The sequence below is a fragment of the Numenius arquata genome, chromosome 2, assembly GCF_964106895.1.
Source record: "Numenius arquata chromosome 2, bNumArq3.hap1.1, whole genome shotgun sequence".
NCBI lineage: Eukaryota > Metazoa > Chordata > Aves > Charadriiformes > Scolopacidae > Numenius > Numenius arquata.
This window is the reverse complement of record NC_133577.1, coordinates 85144559-85161091: the sequence shown is the minus strand read 5'-3', so window position 1 is coordinate 85161091 and position 16533 is coordinate 85144559. Positions and strand designations below refer to the sequence as shown.

Below are 16533 nucleotides of genomic sequence, written 5' to 3'. Positions count from 1 at the left end.
TTCAGCTACAATATATTTCAAAGGGTTTTCCTTTTCTCAAAACTGAAGGCTGAATTGTTACAGATGGTAATTTTGGCAGATGGTTGTATATGAAACTGAGTTTATAATTAGGCCAAATCTGACTTGTGCAATTAAGGCAATGAAGATTTGGAAAATAAGAAGTGTCAGATCGGTACATGATCAGTCCGGTAGCCACAGAAAACTGAAGAAACCTGGTCATTCACATTTAGAGAATATAATGCCTATTTGAAAATTTCTTCTTAATTGCATGAATTACAAGATAAGCAACCTTTCATGCTCAGAGTGTACACTAAAGTAACCATGGCTTTTTACCTACTTAAGTGTATAATCCTTTTCTCTTCATTCGAGGTTAATGAGATGGTCTGAAGCAATCTAACAGCTCCCTGCTGCTGAGCGAGGGCTCTCAGCGTCTCCTTCTCTGCGGCTTCCCTCCCTCTGACATTCACCCGACCCCTCTGCAAGTCAGTAAATTCCCAGTGACTGGCCAATTCAGCTCAGAGACAGAAAACTAATCCCTGAGGAATGAGTGGAGGAGGAGAAGAGACGTACAAGGATGAGAAGACTAGGACTACCCCTTTTGGTGGAAGTGACCTCTTGGGCTCACTCTGACATTTATCAAGCTGCATTTCAAGCCATATTATATCTAGTGTCAAAAAGCTTTCCAGACTGGTAATTGTGTGTGAAGGTAGCATTGCCTGTTTTAGCATCTTCTGACTTTCAGTTGTGTTAAATATTTCTTTGCTCTTGTACCAAGAAAAGATCAGTAACGTCCAGTAATCATTCTCTCTACTGCTTCCTGCATATCACTCAGTAGTTTCTTGCCCTCAGCTTTCAATCCCCCTTCATATGCACACTGCTTCCATACAATGCTTTTGCCTATTTTAGGACCACTATTTCTGTTATATTCTTTTTTTCTGATGGGGCAACCAGGACTTTTTTCAAGATGACTATCACCATCATAAAAGCATTACAGTTTTTATGGTTCTCTTTCTGCTCTACTGAATCCCAATATGTTTGTTGATTTGTTCTACCACAGGTACAACACAGGGATTTTTCATCCATTTTTCCTGACCAAGTATTGCTACAAGAACATTAAATAAAGAGCTTGTAAGTAGTTTTTGTAACTAATGAAAACTGCTGTTATTAATGTAGTTACAATTAGTTTAAAACATTCCTTCCAAAATGCATCCTCCTTGCTCTTCAATATCATGAACTCCAGTTGCCATCATGCCATCTGTTCTCCTGTCTTCTCTAAACCTTTACAAAGTTCCTCAGAATCTCTTTTAATTTCAATTAACCTGAGTAATTTATGTAGCTTGCACATGTTGTCATCAGTCTGTGAACCCTCTTACCAGATTGAACTGTATGAGGTTGCTGACAATTAGAGAACATTACCTCTTAGGTTTTTGCCATGTTACAAATTAATGACGTATTCCTACACTTTGTTTTCTGTCCCTAAATAATTTTTTCCTCAAACTATTATGATAAGAGAGATACAATATGGGGCTACTTAGTTTTCTTCTTAGACTTTTTCTTTTTTAATCTAAGTAAGTAATTTCAATGCTTTCTCTTTATTCACCAATTTTGAAACACAAAGGATTTTAGTACATTGAAAGCATTTCTTTTACAGGAGCTGGGCTTTTCTTTTCCTTTCATTGAACTCTATTAATACAGAGTTCCCACCTTCCTTCTACTGATTGATTTAAATACAGCAAGATCTGCTGACAACACAACAATAGAGGCAAGCTGTTAAGAAAAATTCTTTTCTAAACTCTGGACACGTTCATTAACTCTGAAGGCAAGAATTATGAGTTAATGTGTTAAGAGTTACTATATATTTAAGAAAATGAAGGGAACACCATGATCACTCATTTTTATCAAGTTATAAACATGACTCTACTGTAAAACTAACCTGAGTTATAATTTATACTCTACCCCAAAGTTTAGACCCGTCCACACAAACTGTAATTCTAATATCCTGGTGGTTTGTGGGTAGGTTTAGGGGTTTTGTTTTGCTTTTGGTTTGTTTTTGGTTTTCATTGGGATTGTATAGGCTAACGACTACAAACTCCATCAAATTGTTTCTAGTACTTCAGTCTTCGTCCACAATTCTCTTACACTTCCAGGAAGAAGAGGCACATTCCCATGATATTTCTCAACAGGCAAGTGCTCTCAGCTTAGAGCAAAGAGACGCAGGATATATCCCAGCTAACTTCATTGTCACAGAATTGTGACCGCAGAATTAACACGAATGTCAGTCAAATGCTGCCTCAATTTTTTTGCTTGAGTTACGCTGACTAGCAAGAACTGTAAATATCTAAACTTAAACCAGAAGCTTCACTTGCAAGTCTCCTTAAAAATTGCAGAAATTGTGGAGTGAACATACCAAAAGAAGCAACTGAGTCAGTCAGTTTGTGGCTTGGTAAGACTATGGAGATGCAGATACATGTGGAAGAAAAATAATCCGAGAAAAAAAGCTCCATAAGTCTGTACAATTTTGGAGAAATACAAATGCCTATTAAATACAGATACTTATAGTTCTAAAGACATCACTAAGTACTTTGCATTCATTAAATAGGTATCCTCACAACATTTGCAATGATGCAACAGAATGCGACCCTTTGGGAAAACAGCTATTTTACCTTAATGTTACTGATGATTTTCACAGAGGTTACTTATGAAAAATGCAGTTGTAAATTTTGTGCATTGCTTTTACTTCCTATAGAGCTTTACATTTGGTCGAAAGCATTCATGTGAATGAGAAAGAACCACAGTTGTCAGTAGTGAAACTAGCCTTCTGATAGATGTTCAACAGCATCTTTGTTACAGATATGCTGATAGAGAAACTCATGCAAATATTGACACAACATAAGATGGTTTCTTAAATGACTTGTACACCTAGTTCTCACAAGTTTCCTAGGATTGCTTTTCTTAAAGAGGACACATTAAGTTGCCTTGACTATCATGAAATTTCTTTGGCTTTCATAATTAATCTCAAAGTAAATATATAACATCATTGAGAAGATTAGTGCAAATCTCCTCAGATTATATACTTTTTAATGTCTACACTCTAAAATTCCAGTAAGATGTTAAGTATTTTCATAAGTGATGCAGTTTCTTAGCCAGTTTACTTAAGTGACACTTGACAACTTGTAAAGGAAAAAAATTCTTCCCAGTTTCATAGGAATTGTGTCATTTGCTCTAAAATAAGTAATGGGGTGTGTATGTTAAGAAGAAGAATCTACCATAGTGAATAAAGCCAAAAAGCACATCATAGTTTGACAATTAGCACTTTAAACAGGTACAAGTTGAACAGTAACTGAAATAAAATTCTTGGACGCAAAGCAGGAGAGACTTGTTTCAATAGAAATAAACCAGTAGGCCAAAATCAGATTAACTTCACATATGTCTCAGACCATTTGTAAACGTCAACAACATTCTGTTACAGTGGGAAATGACCAGAAGTACTGTAGACAATCTGACTATTACTGACAAATGTCTAGTTGATCCCTAAAACCCGTGTGTGAGAAGAGATTTTTTTAAAATGTGCTGAGGAGAAAGCGAAGAAAGACAGGAAATTCACTCCAGTTGATTTAAAGAACATTTTAGGCCAGAATTTTTTAAAGGCCACATGAAAACACTGAATTAGATATTTCTAACATGGTTAGGTAACAAAGCTGAGAGCTACAGCACAAAGCAATAACAATTACTTCTAAAAGGATTTCCTTTGGTCTCAATAATTATCTGATTCTTAAAAAAAAAGCCCGAATTTTCTTAATATATTAAGAAAAATACTGAAGTTACAGAGGAAAAGGTATTGTCACTTCTAGAAATGGCAGACCAGTATTTCAAAGGGCTCTTCATAACTGTATTAATAGCTTAGGAGTGTCATCATATAAATAAACAACATATTCCACAGAACAGTGGATTAATTCTAATCCTGAGATGCTTACTTTTTACAGACAAGATGAATACAGTAAAAAGAGGTTATTCAGAGGATTACTAGTTGAAGAGGGCCTCAAAAAGATTGTGGGAAATAAAAATGGTCACTGGATAGACTACTACAAAAATTATAGAAAACGTTCAACAGAGATGAAGCTTAGATTGTGTGGAAGGAAACAGCATGGTGACAGACACTTTCAGCATTTTGGCTGCCAGAAATGCTGAAGTTTTACTGAATGCTGAAGGTGAGGATGCTGACTCAAACACAGCAGAGGCCAGGAAAGGTGCACAAAAAAATGAAGGTTGCGCTGTTAGTTTTCTGTCTGAATAGGGAGACGAGAGAGAAACTTGTAGGATGAACAATCATTTTTAGATGTGTTCTTGAGGTGTTATAATAGAAAAAGAAAAAATCAAGAAATTTTGGTCACAGACATGGGAGGGGAACAAAATCTTCCTGCATCCGTAACAGAAGAAAATTGATGGGGGATTATGAACACCACCCTGCTTGGGAATGAAATCTAATTTTTTTAAAAAGCAAGATTTTCACTGGATTTAATAGCCTGAAAAGAGGGATTTCACTGCCCAGCTTTACACTATTAAAGGAACAAATACTGAAGCAATGTATCAAAACAGTTTGGAACCGACTATGATTATGGCCAGAATTTTTAAAGGACATGGATTTAGAGAATGCATGGCAAATATAGAGCACATTCTTTGCCAGGGATTATAATACAGAAGATCAAAGCAGTTTCAGTGACAGTATTTAAACTTACAGTTTATAAATAAGGCTCATATTTCCTTGAAAATAAAGAACGCAATACCCATCAGAACCATTTAAACTGTTGGCAAACACAGTGCTGATACTTTTTGCTATTAGAATAGAAATGCAATCCACGTGTTGCAGAATCACAGTAATTTGAAAAAGACAGCAATTACAAATATTGGAGATATATTTTTGCCTCCTTTTTTATTTTAAAATAACCACCAAAAAGCTCTGTTTATTCAGGAACATATTTTTTAATCCAAACGAAAACGAGTGCCAAGCAGTGTTATACAAGCTTCCTAAACGTATTTGGTTGACTAATGTTCCCATTCCTGCATGCTTCAAAGTAGTAAAAGAAAAACAAATCTCAAGAAGAACTGACATTTAGATCTGTATCAGTGTAAAGACATAACATGTAATATTGTCTACTTGCCATTTAATGTAAAAGATTTTGCTGAGTTCACTTAATAACGAGCAAATGGAGGCTGGAAATTAGGACTGGTGGGGCTGGAAGGGGGCTGGAAGAGGGCTGGAACTAAGGACTTCTTTACAATAAACCATAAGCATGTTTAAATTTCAGCCTCCCTAAATTTCTAAGCACTTCATTCAGTGAATTATTTTGCATATATGCAGCATATTATTAAATTAAGTGTATCATGCCTGACTCCTTACTGCCTCACTTCAGTCTATTACTTCAGTATGACCACAAAAGTCAGCACCTTGATATCCTACTCCATTTTATACAATTATGAAATCTCTATAAACGGAGAGGAATTTTTTGGATCAACATGAAATAGAGGAACATACTTCCCCACAAGCTTTAAAACCTCCACATTTACAGGCACTGTCCAAAATCACACTTCAAAATAAGGAACCTTGTACATCAGTGTATTACTCTGAGTTTTCAGTGTGTGCTGTAGACATCATTAAGTTCGTTCTTTTGTTCAGGAGCAGCTCTTAGAGTTGCTGTATGATTTGCAGAGTTAATTTTCTGTTCTAAGCAGAAATAGACTGTAAGGACATGCACAACTTAGTTTTACAGTTTGACTTATATTGCCAGAACAACTTTTTTTCCAAAAGTAATTAGAGGTCATGTGTAACTACACAGATTGAAGAATCCATCCAGCGATGACAAACCTTTATTCTGAGGAGGTTTTATTGTACTGTCCTCTGCCTTACTTCTTTCATGATAAAACATGGTACGAATTCACACACAGATTATGTCCCTACTGTAAAGGAAATACACACTGTTGGCAGGTACTTCTGCACACATGTTATTCTAGGCTGGAACTGAACATTCCCAGAGCTCAGCTGTGCCCACATTACATACACATTTACGAATCTCTCGGGCAAAAGGCTTGCATGTCATGCTTCGGACCTTGACTGCATGCAAGTTTCTGCACAAACAGAGACTGGCATCCAAATAAAGAATGCTGGATACGAACAGCTGGTTTTTCATGGTATGTGTTCCTCTGTATGCATGTGGACATGAATGGGGTGAGATACCTGGATTTCTTCCCAACTTTCTTTACTTGCAAGTAAAAAAAAATTAAAAAGTGATGTTCATTTAGGAGAAAAAACACTGGAAGGCTATCAGTACAAGTGATCCTGCCTACACCAAGAAGAGAGATTCCAGCCAAAGCAAACGCAGAATGCAGGAGCTATGATACTGTGTACACTGCATATACATAATGTATTCCTAATGCTATATTTAGGGTGCTTCTAAAAACTTAAGGTACTTCTAAAGAAGAGATGGTAGAGAGAACTGGACTACACTTATCCTTGGCCTTAACTGTAAGTGAACAGATATCCCTGGAACTTATGGTAGCCGAGCACATGAAAGGCAAAAGACCAGGTGGATAAGACACTGGATAAAAGGCTTATTGTCACTGAGACAGTTAATGTGATTGCACTGAAGCCAGGTTCAGCCACACGGGATGGCCATGCTTGGAAATACCAAGCTACAGGAACAGACAGGACTGACAGACTGATGTTCTCAGACTCTAATTTGCAGATGCCTAAATCTTTCTGAATGGAGATTCAGAGGTTGGCATGATTTGCAATCTGTGAATTTGGACTTGTGGCCTGAAATACGGTCCCCTCTGCATTCCTAGTTCATGTGTCAGTCACCCTCAAGACTGAACAAATAAACCTGGCAGCTCAGTTAATTTGGTCTTAAAGTATAACTTAATTCAGGGGCGTTAAAATCTTAATCTGCATAGACCCAGTTCAGATTTGGAGCAACACTGAAGTTACATTTCAGATTCAAAGTCTGGACTTGATTTTTTTTCTTCTCCCCTCTGGCACAGTGTATAATTACTTATACAAAGTAGAACAGCTTCAACAAGACAGACTGGGTGGTTAGATCCTTCTTGAAGACCTAAGAACAGATGTGAACCTGTGTCGCTCTCACTCCAGTGAGTATGCTCAGGTAAATTCTTTTAGATTAGCCTTTTTCTGTCTGGACTGAATCAAGATTGTTCACAAACCCAGAGGTAATCTCTGTAGACACTCATTCTCTTGTGACAGCTCAGCTTAAACCTGTAGGCTTTGCAGAACATCAGTCTGAGCTGAAGTGTGCAACCCATCCCCTGCTCCAGCCCCTCAGCTGCCAGCACACAACTCTGATTTCCCAGCTCTGCTGCCCAAAATCAGTGAGAAGCCAGTGAAGATGGAGGAGTACCAAGATACCCAGCCTGACTCCTAGAAACTTTTCACTGAAACGTTAAGAAATACCACGCGAATGGCTGTTACAAAGAGGTGCCAAATCACAGAGGGGAGAAGAGGTAGCTCTTGAGGCTTGAGCTAAATACGACCTTGAGGGTCATTCCTGAACCTGATCTTCTCCATCCAGTAGGTTTTGCAGTGAAAATGAAAAAAAAAAGAAAAACAACCAGATGCTCCAGTCCCTGCATGTTTACAAGTGCTCTTTAACAGCAGAGGTTTGGGTCTAGGAGATACCTGAAAGGTGGGTCTACAGCAGACGTGCTTGGGAGAGCCTTCCAGGAGCTCTGACCACTGTCAACGAGCGCTCTTGGCTCTGTAAGGGGGAGCCTGCATTGCCCCTCCCAGCTTGTACTACCTGGTCTCGCTTCTAGCAGTGGTTCAAGTGGTGATGGAATAGCCGGAGGCTCCGGAATTACCCACCGTGCAAAACTGTGTGCTCCAAAGCCTGGCTGCAAAGCACCGAGTACCACAAGTACATTTCCTTCAGGCAATACCTGCAGTGATATCTTAGACCTGATGCTATTTTTGCCTTGCACCTAAACTTAGGTCTGCTCCATGCAGCAACAATAACACAAAAATATGCATAAAGCAGAAAATTCCTAATCAGATTTAGAAGGGTTATCACATCCATCTACATTGTGTAATTTAAATATTTGAACAGAAACAACAGCCAGTCATTTACCCAGTGGTTATTAGATAACAATAGGAAATTAGAGGATAATTTATTTCCTACATTATTGTGATCCAAAGTGTTCATTAATCTGAACTCCTAAACTGGCTTTTATTTAGACATACAGTAAAAATAATGCCTTCATTAGCGTATCTACCTTCATTGACCTCAGATACTACACATGCTACCAGCTTTAATCAAATAAAATACTTAACACTATTTTTGTTTTCTCTGTTTGTAACTGTAACGTATTTTCAATTTTCATTCTCATATTAATAGAGGTCTGATACTACTTACATTTGTCAATAACTAAAACCATCCAGTAAAGAAATCAATATTTTACATGCTCCCCGCAGTCAGTTATTTCACCATCGGTAATATTTACGAACGTCAGTTTTGCAAGTTTATATACGACTCAGTACGCAATGCAAACGTGCGCCAACCAACCCCTCTCCACTCACCTTACATTCGTCCATCTCCTTTTTCCACAAGTGCACAGGGAAAAAGAAACAGCACCAACAACAACAACAAAAAAAAACCCAAGTGGACTTGCAGTGTGTTTAAAAGGCTGACTAACCTCAGGTTTGGCATTCCAAAGACCAGGGTGAGAACAAACACTTTCGTTTTCATCTGTCAGCTCCCACACCACTCAAATGGAATTGCGTAGGGAGATTTTTTCCTGCCTTGCTTCAAATAAATGGGTGTTGTGTTTACATACTGCATACTGAGCATTGCCCATCCGAAGCCAAGGGCTGCATCTTGCCAACTCTTAACTTTCGTACAATATGGCGATTACATGAGCCAGCATACCATTAAGTCACATAACAAAACTTGGAGAATGGCACTGTCAGCTTGCAGAACTGTACCTGAACAACTGACATGCAGTGCACAAAAGGGAAACTGGATTTCAGTGCGATGGCAGAACTGGGTCAGAAGCAGGCTGGGTTAGCGGCCTCAGTTTAAATTACAAAGCCAAGTGCCTCGTAGTTCACAGAGATAAAAACTTAAAACAGGCGCACGATACAAGCCAGCGAATGGAAAAAAAAAAAAAAAAAAAAGATCACTAAACATGCCTAACAAAATGCTCCCACACCCTAGAGTCTTCCAGGTCATCTGCTGTTTATTCTCCATAAGAAACTTTATTCCAAGATGTTCTTTCCAGATGCAGTACTTGCAAACTGGCCTTCCCTAAGCAGAGTCAAAACCAGGGGAGAAGAGAAAGAAACCTTAGTTTATTACTCCCTGTGACTGGAAAAACATCTTTCTGGCTCAAGAAAGTTCTCTTCGTCTATCTGATGAGCAGCAGATCTATACCTACCATAAGCTCCAAATGTCTTCCAGTGCCTAGTGTTCATTTTTTTGCAGAATGAGCAAGAAAGATTGGAGATGAGAGCTCGCTATTTCGCTAAAATAACAACTCTGCAAGCTCACACCAATGTATCAGGTATCTGCTTTGTGATTCTGATTTAGCCTGCCGATACGAGACCGGAGCGGGCAATTTGTGTACTAATTCTTTTTCCAGGTACTGTTCCATAACAATTTCTACAGAGGCTCCCGCTTCAGTGAGACAAACGTAATACGCACAGGACAACCTAAGAAGGTCATTTAACTACCAGCAATAGTCTACACATTCAGAGGTAAAAAGCCGAGCTCAGACCTAACACCCTTCTAATACTGGGGTTTCTAAGAGGTTGCACACCTAACCTACTGCCGAAGATCAAGTGTCTGAGCCAAGTAGCTGTGATACCTTTACATCAGCAGCCTTCTGAGCTAGGTCCATGGGTGACCCCTCCTTGCAGCATATTTCTTAGTAACTTAATCCTATTTAGATTGTCTTCAAATCAAACAAAGAACCAGCAAATCAGAAATCTCTTACATGTTTTTGCAAGATTGTATCACACTAGCACCACTCACCTGGTTTTATTCAAAATGTAAAAGGCTGTCCAGACATCAGTGATATTCTATTTTTTGTAATACTAGCATGCAAAATGACATAAACTCGCTTCTGATAACAGTTTTAATTACTAAGTACATAAGCCTGCAAATCCTCTCATACAAGTAATCTTTCAATAAGATTAATTCATGGAAATAGTCCCATTGAAAAAGGATTTGTATGACTGGACCCTAAATGTTTAATCACATTTTTAAAGGCATTATTACTTAAAAAAAAAAATATCCAGGAGGTGTTGGCATGTTTAAAACAGGGGCTATATATTTAGCAAACTGGATAGTTTCAGAAACAATCCTTCTAGGACTGACACCACTGGGGAGCATGCTTCTGCAGTTCCTGTGGTTTCTCAGGTGAAGACTGATTTAAATAAACTGACCAACCTGCTCACTTTGAGTCTAGCGTTCAGCACGACTCCTCTCTTTCAGCACTTTCGTTGCACTGATGTATGACTCAGCTACTCCTTCAGCTGCACTAGTTCTACATTATCCCTGTGTAACATTACCTCAAACACCAAAATCCCCGATTTATTTTAAGCACTATCCAGGTATTACTAAGTGTTTTCAAGGCTCAGTGATGCAGTGGTTCTCACTTTCTGTACCATGTCTATTGCAGAATATTTTATTATAAGAAATGTTAATTTCTATCCTGGCTTCCCAATCCTGTTCTTTTCACTACACCAGTAACCAGTCTAGAAAATGGCAAAAGTAGCCACAGGAGAGCAAAAAGACTAATATTTACTTTAATGTGCCAAGTGCCCCAATAGGCTTAAGTCTTCTTTCTTGGATCTGCTTCCCTTGCTCTCTTTGCACACGGGTCTTCACAGTTTTAGTGGAAAGTCTTTCTTGAAGTATCTCCTGCTCTGATCAGAATGATTAATGGTTTGGTATCACATTTGTTTGCTAATCCTTACAATGAAGCAAACAATCCTTCGGAGAGCTAGGAGTCTGTCACTGTCTCCAAAAAGCAGGAAGCATAACTGCTTGAAGGCTGACAGATGCTTCACCACCGTGACAAGAAGCTGTTCCACAGGCTACAGCTCGTGAGCCCCTGAGTCAAGCCATATGGTCCTGAATGCCAGGACTGCCTGTCTTTCCCAGTTTATTGGAAGAGAGGGATTATTCCTGCTTTGCTCTGAATTTGCAGAAGTACCCTGTTGGTGTTAGAAGTTTACAATTTGTATGAAATAAAATACTTGACCGCTTGCACTAATAAAACCTCATTTGTTTGCTGAACAGTTCTTTCTTCTCTGAAGAAACAGCTCTACATGTATGCTTCTGTGGGCTAGGATAACATCTTATGACTTTATTGCTATCCACTCTGATATTAAATGAATGCATATAACTAAGCACACGTAAATATGGCTTTTACGCTTTAAGAGACACTTCCCAACCAATAATCTATTCAGCATATTTGACCAAGCTTGTATATAGGGTCTGAAACAACAGCCTTGAGATGCAAGGCATCTTTAGCCATCTAAAGGGAACAACAGCAATAGATATACAGTTAGAATTCAGAACTGATCATTTAACATAATACCTCACTGCACTTCACCATCACAAAAATTAAGTCTCCAAGTTGTAACTCCCTAAGCATGGGTACATTCTCCAGTGCTATGGCCAGCTGAGGTATAAATATTTCAGAAAGCGAGTATTTCTAATTCCTGTCATCTCTTGAAAAAACTATTTAACCGCCCAAAAGACTTCAATAAGGTCTTTCCTTTTTTTTTTTTTTTCCAAACTATATTTTATGTCTTTTCCAATGACTGTATGCTGAAGTGTCTTCAGGCTACTGGCATGTGGGCGACCCAGCAATCACCAAGAAATAGGTGAAGGCAAAAGGTATCTTGCTTCTAACCAAGAAGCGGAGGGGAAGGCAAAAGCCCCCAGCACAGGACCAGCGGTGTGCGTGTCCATGCACTGCTCTCTCTCAGAGCTCCATCTCGGCACCGGGTCACCCTGGCTCTCACTGAGGTCAGCCCGGATGGTGGGTACCCGCACCTTGCAAAAGTCAAGCCTTAAACTTTCTAGAGACAGCTGCTTCTTGTTACGAGATGATTTTTCCACTCGTGTCTGTCCCCATCCTTTCTTTAAAAAAAAAACACAAAAACAAAAACAAACAACAACAAAAAAAAAAAACCAAAACCGCGCAGCACAGCGATTGCAATCTCTACAGAACTTGGAGAAATAATGGCAGGGACCCCCGGAACGGTACAGAGCGGCTCTTCACGGCGGGGTGAGGGAGGGCGAGGGGCGGAATGCCGGGGGCTACCCGCAACAGCGACCCGGCGCCGCACGCTGGAGCGGCTTGAATGGAGCCACTGAGCAGAGGAGCCGCGGCACGGCTGCCTCCGATCGTTCCGTGTTTTCGCACTCGGCTCGCCAGTGTAACGCAGGCGACTGATTTATTAAGGCAATTTTTCCAAGTGCCTTCGGAGATCTCCCACGGCTCAGCCGCCGCTCCGGCCGCTTGCTGCAACTTTTCCACGGGCTGGCGGGCGCCGAGGGCAAGACCGAGCGGTAATTTTTGTGTCCTCTCCTCCCTCTCCCCAAAATCGCTCATCAGCGGTATCATTTCCCACCCCCGGCGCCTCTCACCTTTCGGGTCGCCTGGGAGCCACCGCCGCCCCCCGCGGACACCCCCACGGACGCGGGCGCGCACTCCCCGCCCGGCGGCCGCCCCGAGCCGCGCATCCCTCTCCGTTCCAGCAGTCCCCCCGTTCCGTAGGGGACCTTCCCCACCGGGGATCAGCGGATCCCGCCCCGCCCGGCAGGTAGGTCCGGCCGCCCCCGGCCACCCCGCGCCCCCGCCGCCCTGCCTCACTCACTTGTGCCTTCTTCATAAGGAACGGCAGCGCTGCAGTCCAGCCCAGCCGGCTGTGTGCAAACTCCCTTCAGCGGAACTGTAGCTCCAGCATAATGCAGCAGCGGATAGTCCACGCATTGGGGTTGCCCACGGCCAGCCCCGCGCTGCCTCCGCCTGCCCCGCTTCCCCCGCCGCCTCTCTGCGCGCCCCGCTGCTCCCCCCCTTCTCCCCTCGGCGTGAGCGCCCGCACTGGAGCCACAGCCGGCGCACGGCCAGGTCTTTTATATCTCCGATCTGCCTCCAGCAGCGGCGGCGGCGGTAGCGGCGGCAGCGGCAGCCCAGGCAAGACACGCCTTTCCCCTCCCTCCCCCCCTCCCTCTCTCCTGGAGGACCGGGAGCCCGGGCAGACCCTGCAGGGAGGGGGAAGCCCGAGTGAATAAACTCAGGGGAAGTTGGAGGCAGGAACAAGCCGAGCCTGCCCCTTCCCAGCGCTGAGGGGAAGAAGCGCGCCCGCCGCGGGCCCGCGGGCTGGCCGCCGCCGCCGCCGGGGGGGAGCGACAGGGGGATGCCGGAGAGGATGCGGGTCGGGGGCCGTTCGGTACCGGCACCCGGGATTGGAGAGTGGCAGAGAGTTTCTCCCGCTCGGTGCCTGGGGGTTCGGCGGTGACCGAGAGAGGCGACCCCAGCCGACCGGGGCGGGGGTCTGTGGCTTCCTCCCCGGTGGGCTCCGGCGACTTGCAGGGAAGCCTCCTGCCGCCGCCGCACCGCGGTCAGTTAGGCTGCCGGCGCTGAGCCAAGCCCTTGGCTTGTGTCCCGCCACCCACGCCGGTGAGAAGCGGAGGGGGGGGGTCACGGGGGGGGGTCCCTCCCGTCGGGTGCCGCCGCCGGGACGCCACCTCGGCCCGCGGCGGGGAAGGCAGCGGGCTCGGAGGGCTGGCAAGCGGGCTGGGAGGGCTGGCAAGCGGGCTGGGAGGGCTGGCAGAGCTGCCGGCAAGTGCGCGGTATTTTCAGCGCAGCACTTAGCTGCGGCGCAGCGGCGCGCACAGCCCGCAGGCAGCTCCGGATTTGTGATTTCCATTTCAGCGCTTCCATTTCCATAATCGGCCAACAAAAGTTAGGCACTGGAATAAGCATTTCATCTAGAGCTTGGAAACTCCTTTTACCTGCTCCAGCCACAGAAAAGTTGTTGAGCAGTGCCTCCTAATGCCTGCGTAAAGGTGATCCTGCAGGTCTTTTAACATGCTATTACGATTTGCATACTGTGTAAATAGTGTATTAGTGTTGGGTGTGGAAAATGACATGATTTTTACTGCGTGGAGTCCTGCTGGCAAGCCCATCCCAGCAGCAGCAACAGAATTTGAGTCCTCTTCAGAGAAGACATCTGTCAGGCTAACACAGACTAAATCTTGAGCATGCATAAAATGGAAAGAAGAGCGGTTTATGGAACTAGCATTTCCTGAGACAGTAATCTTTGGTGATTATTAAAAAAGCACGTTAACACGGAATGGAGAAAGAATAGCCTGCCCAAGTCAGTGGTCATTTCCTAAGCGAGATTAGATATGCTCAGAGTACACAGTAGGATATTTCATTAGAAATGTTTATCTAGTTTTAACCTAGAATTAATGGTAAGTTTTCAAAAGTTTCTGCCAAAGTAAAGATGAGCTGTTTAGGTACAGAAAGATTTTCAGCTCACCCCCAATTCCACTGTATACTGGGGTTTCAGTGTAGGACAGGTAAATACCTGATCTCTTTGTGCCTCTGCATCCAATCCAAAAAAATAGTCTTATAATTTTCTTTTACAGCACGACACTGCTGATGAATTAATTACAGTTTTTTGCATTTCTTGATTATTAACATACTGAATTACCTTGGAGTTCTTGTATGCTCTGAGCTTCGTCAGACTGTTTTATATGCATATTGGAATAGTCTCTTCCTCTAAAAGGTTATGATTCAGCAATAGACAAGAAGTGAAAGGGAGGAAGCCTGTAACAATAAAAAAAAATCAAGGACCACATTCACTGAAAGGATATTTTTTTATATCACCTAGTGGTGACCAACCAAAGCTGCTTCCACAGGCTACGCATTTAGCAAATAGGGCCAGGAAATTAAAATGTTATGGCATATTTCCTCCTTAGAACAGATGAGAGGTTTAGTCTCCTGGGGAGAAGCCCTGGAAAGTGTGAAAGAGCAGTCTGTCATAGCAGTTACCTACCTTATGGAAAGTGCTTCTGGTCTTTCCCTGCCTTGAGCTCCATCACAGTCCACCATTAGTCATGACAGGAAAGCTTTAGTGGATGCTGTACATCCCACTATCTTACTGATAGTTGTGCAGAGGTGAGAAGACTCTTGGGCCTAATTAAGTTTCTTTACCACCTTGGCATCGTGCACCTTTTCTCTCCATCCCTGATCTCAGTTCTTGAACTTGCCCTTGTGTTTAACCAAACCCAACTATAGTGGAATAATGCCCTTTTCATCTCTTCCTTTACGCTGGCAATTTGGAAGTATATTGCTGCTGACATTGACCTCAGTATGGTTTGGGAAGTCTTTTCTATGAAATTCAGAGTTTAATAATTTAAGCTCATTAATAACTTATGTCCATAACCCATAGGAAAGTGTGTGTTTTATTAGTCTTGCCCATTTCCAGCGTAGTACCAACTTTTGATTTACCAGGTGAGAACTGGTTAGCCATGGACCGTTAGCGCATTGAGTGGTAGGTTTCTGAAGCACAACTGCAAACCGCATTCAGTCTTTTATGGCCTACCTCATTTGCATTTCTAAATGCTTGAGGGTGAACACAGGCTGCTGTCATAGTTCTGAGAAAAACTGTTTCTTCACAGGGAAGCTATGAAAAATAGTGTTGGTCATCCCAGCTCTTCACAGGATTTGGTTCCACCCACTCAGCAGGATTGTCCTTTATCAGCAGTACTGTTCCTACATGGAAATAGCAACAGTTGAAGCATAAATGACACCTTTCCAGTCTAGTGTGAATGGAAGAGTCTCACCATCTTCTGCAGGTGAGAAATGGCTGTTGAGTGTTGCTTATTCTGGAATTCTATGGGGTACCTGCTGTGCTTTCTACAGCTCCAGCTGTGAGAAGAATGACCCTACTCAGTGTATCAATAGCTTGGCTTCTGGCTGGAACAGCCAGAATTCGGGAATATGAAGAATCAGATCCAGCCTCAGCCACTGAGGTTGCTGGGTTAAAAAGTGCTCTGCACCAGCTTGGAAAATCGAAAAAATTCTCCTATGAAACCATCTAAGCTGTGAAGGCAAACACCAGTGTGTACATAATAGAAGGATAACACACTGATCCCATCTAATCTGTTACAGACTCTGAATGTGCAGAGGCCTTTGCTGGCATGGAGGCCCACTCTATAGTGTTAGCTCAGTTAACTCCACTCCCCCTGGTCTTTTTGGGGGACGTAGAGTAATAGATACAAGCTTTCTTAACCTATTTGAGGCAGACAAAAAAAAAAAAAAAGGAGTTAAAATGGAAGTATAAAGAATCAATAAGCTTAAAAGGTGCTTTCAAGCTTCCTTAGGTTTTATTTACAAAGTAGTTGATTGTAGAGGAATTGCTTCTCTACAGAAGAAGAAAAAAACTTGCAAACTTGCAAGATCTACAGAAAAATACGTGAATTACTTTGATATTATGGA

The 16533-nt window shown here is 42.3% G+C and overlaps 1 protein-coding gene across 2 annotated transcripts in view; it reads right to left on the bottom strand.

Annotated features, from left to right (window-relative positions):
• KITLG (KIT ligand) overlaps positions 1 to 13133 on the bottom strand; it is a 55788-nt gene extending 42655 nt beyond the window's left edge. For both annotated transcript variants that reach the window (XM_074168142.1, XM_074168143.1), the window contains exon 1: positions 12899 to 13133. In XM_074168142.1, coding sequence (XP_074024243.1) covers positions 12899 to 12913 — 15 coding nt within the window. In that variant the 5' untranslated portion in view covers positions 12914 to 13133. The remainder of the gene's footprint in view (positions 1 to 12898) is intronic.
• Positions 13134 to 16533: the final 3400 nt, after the last annotated feature.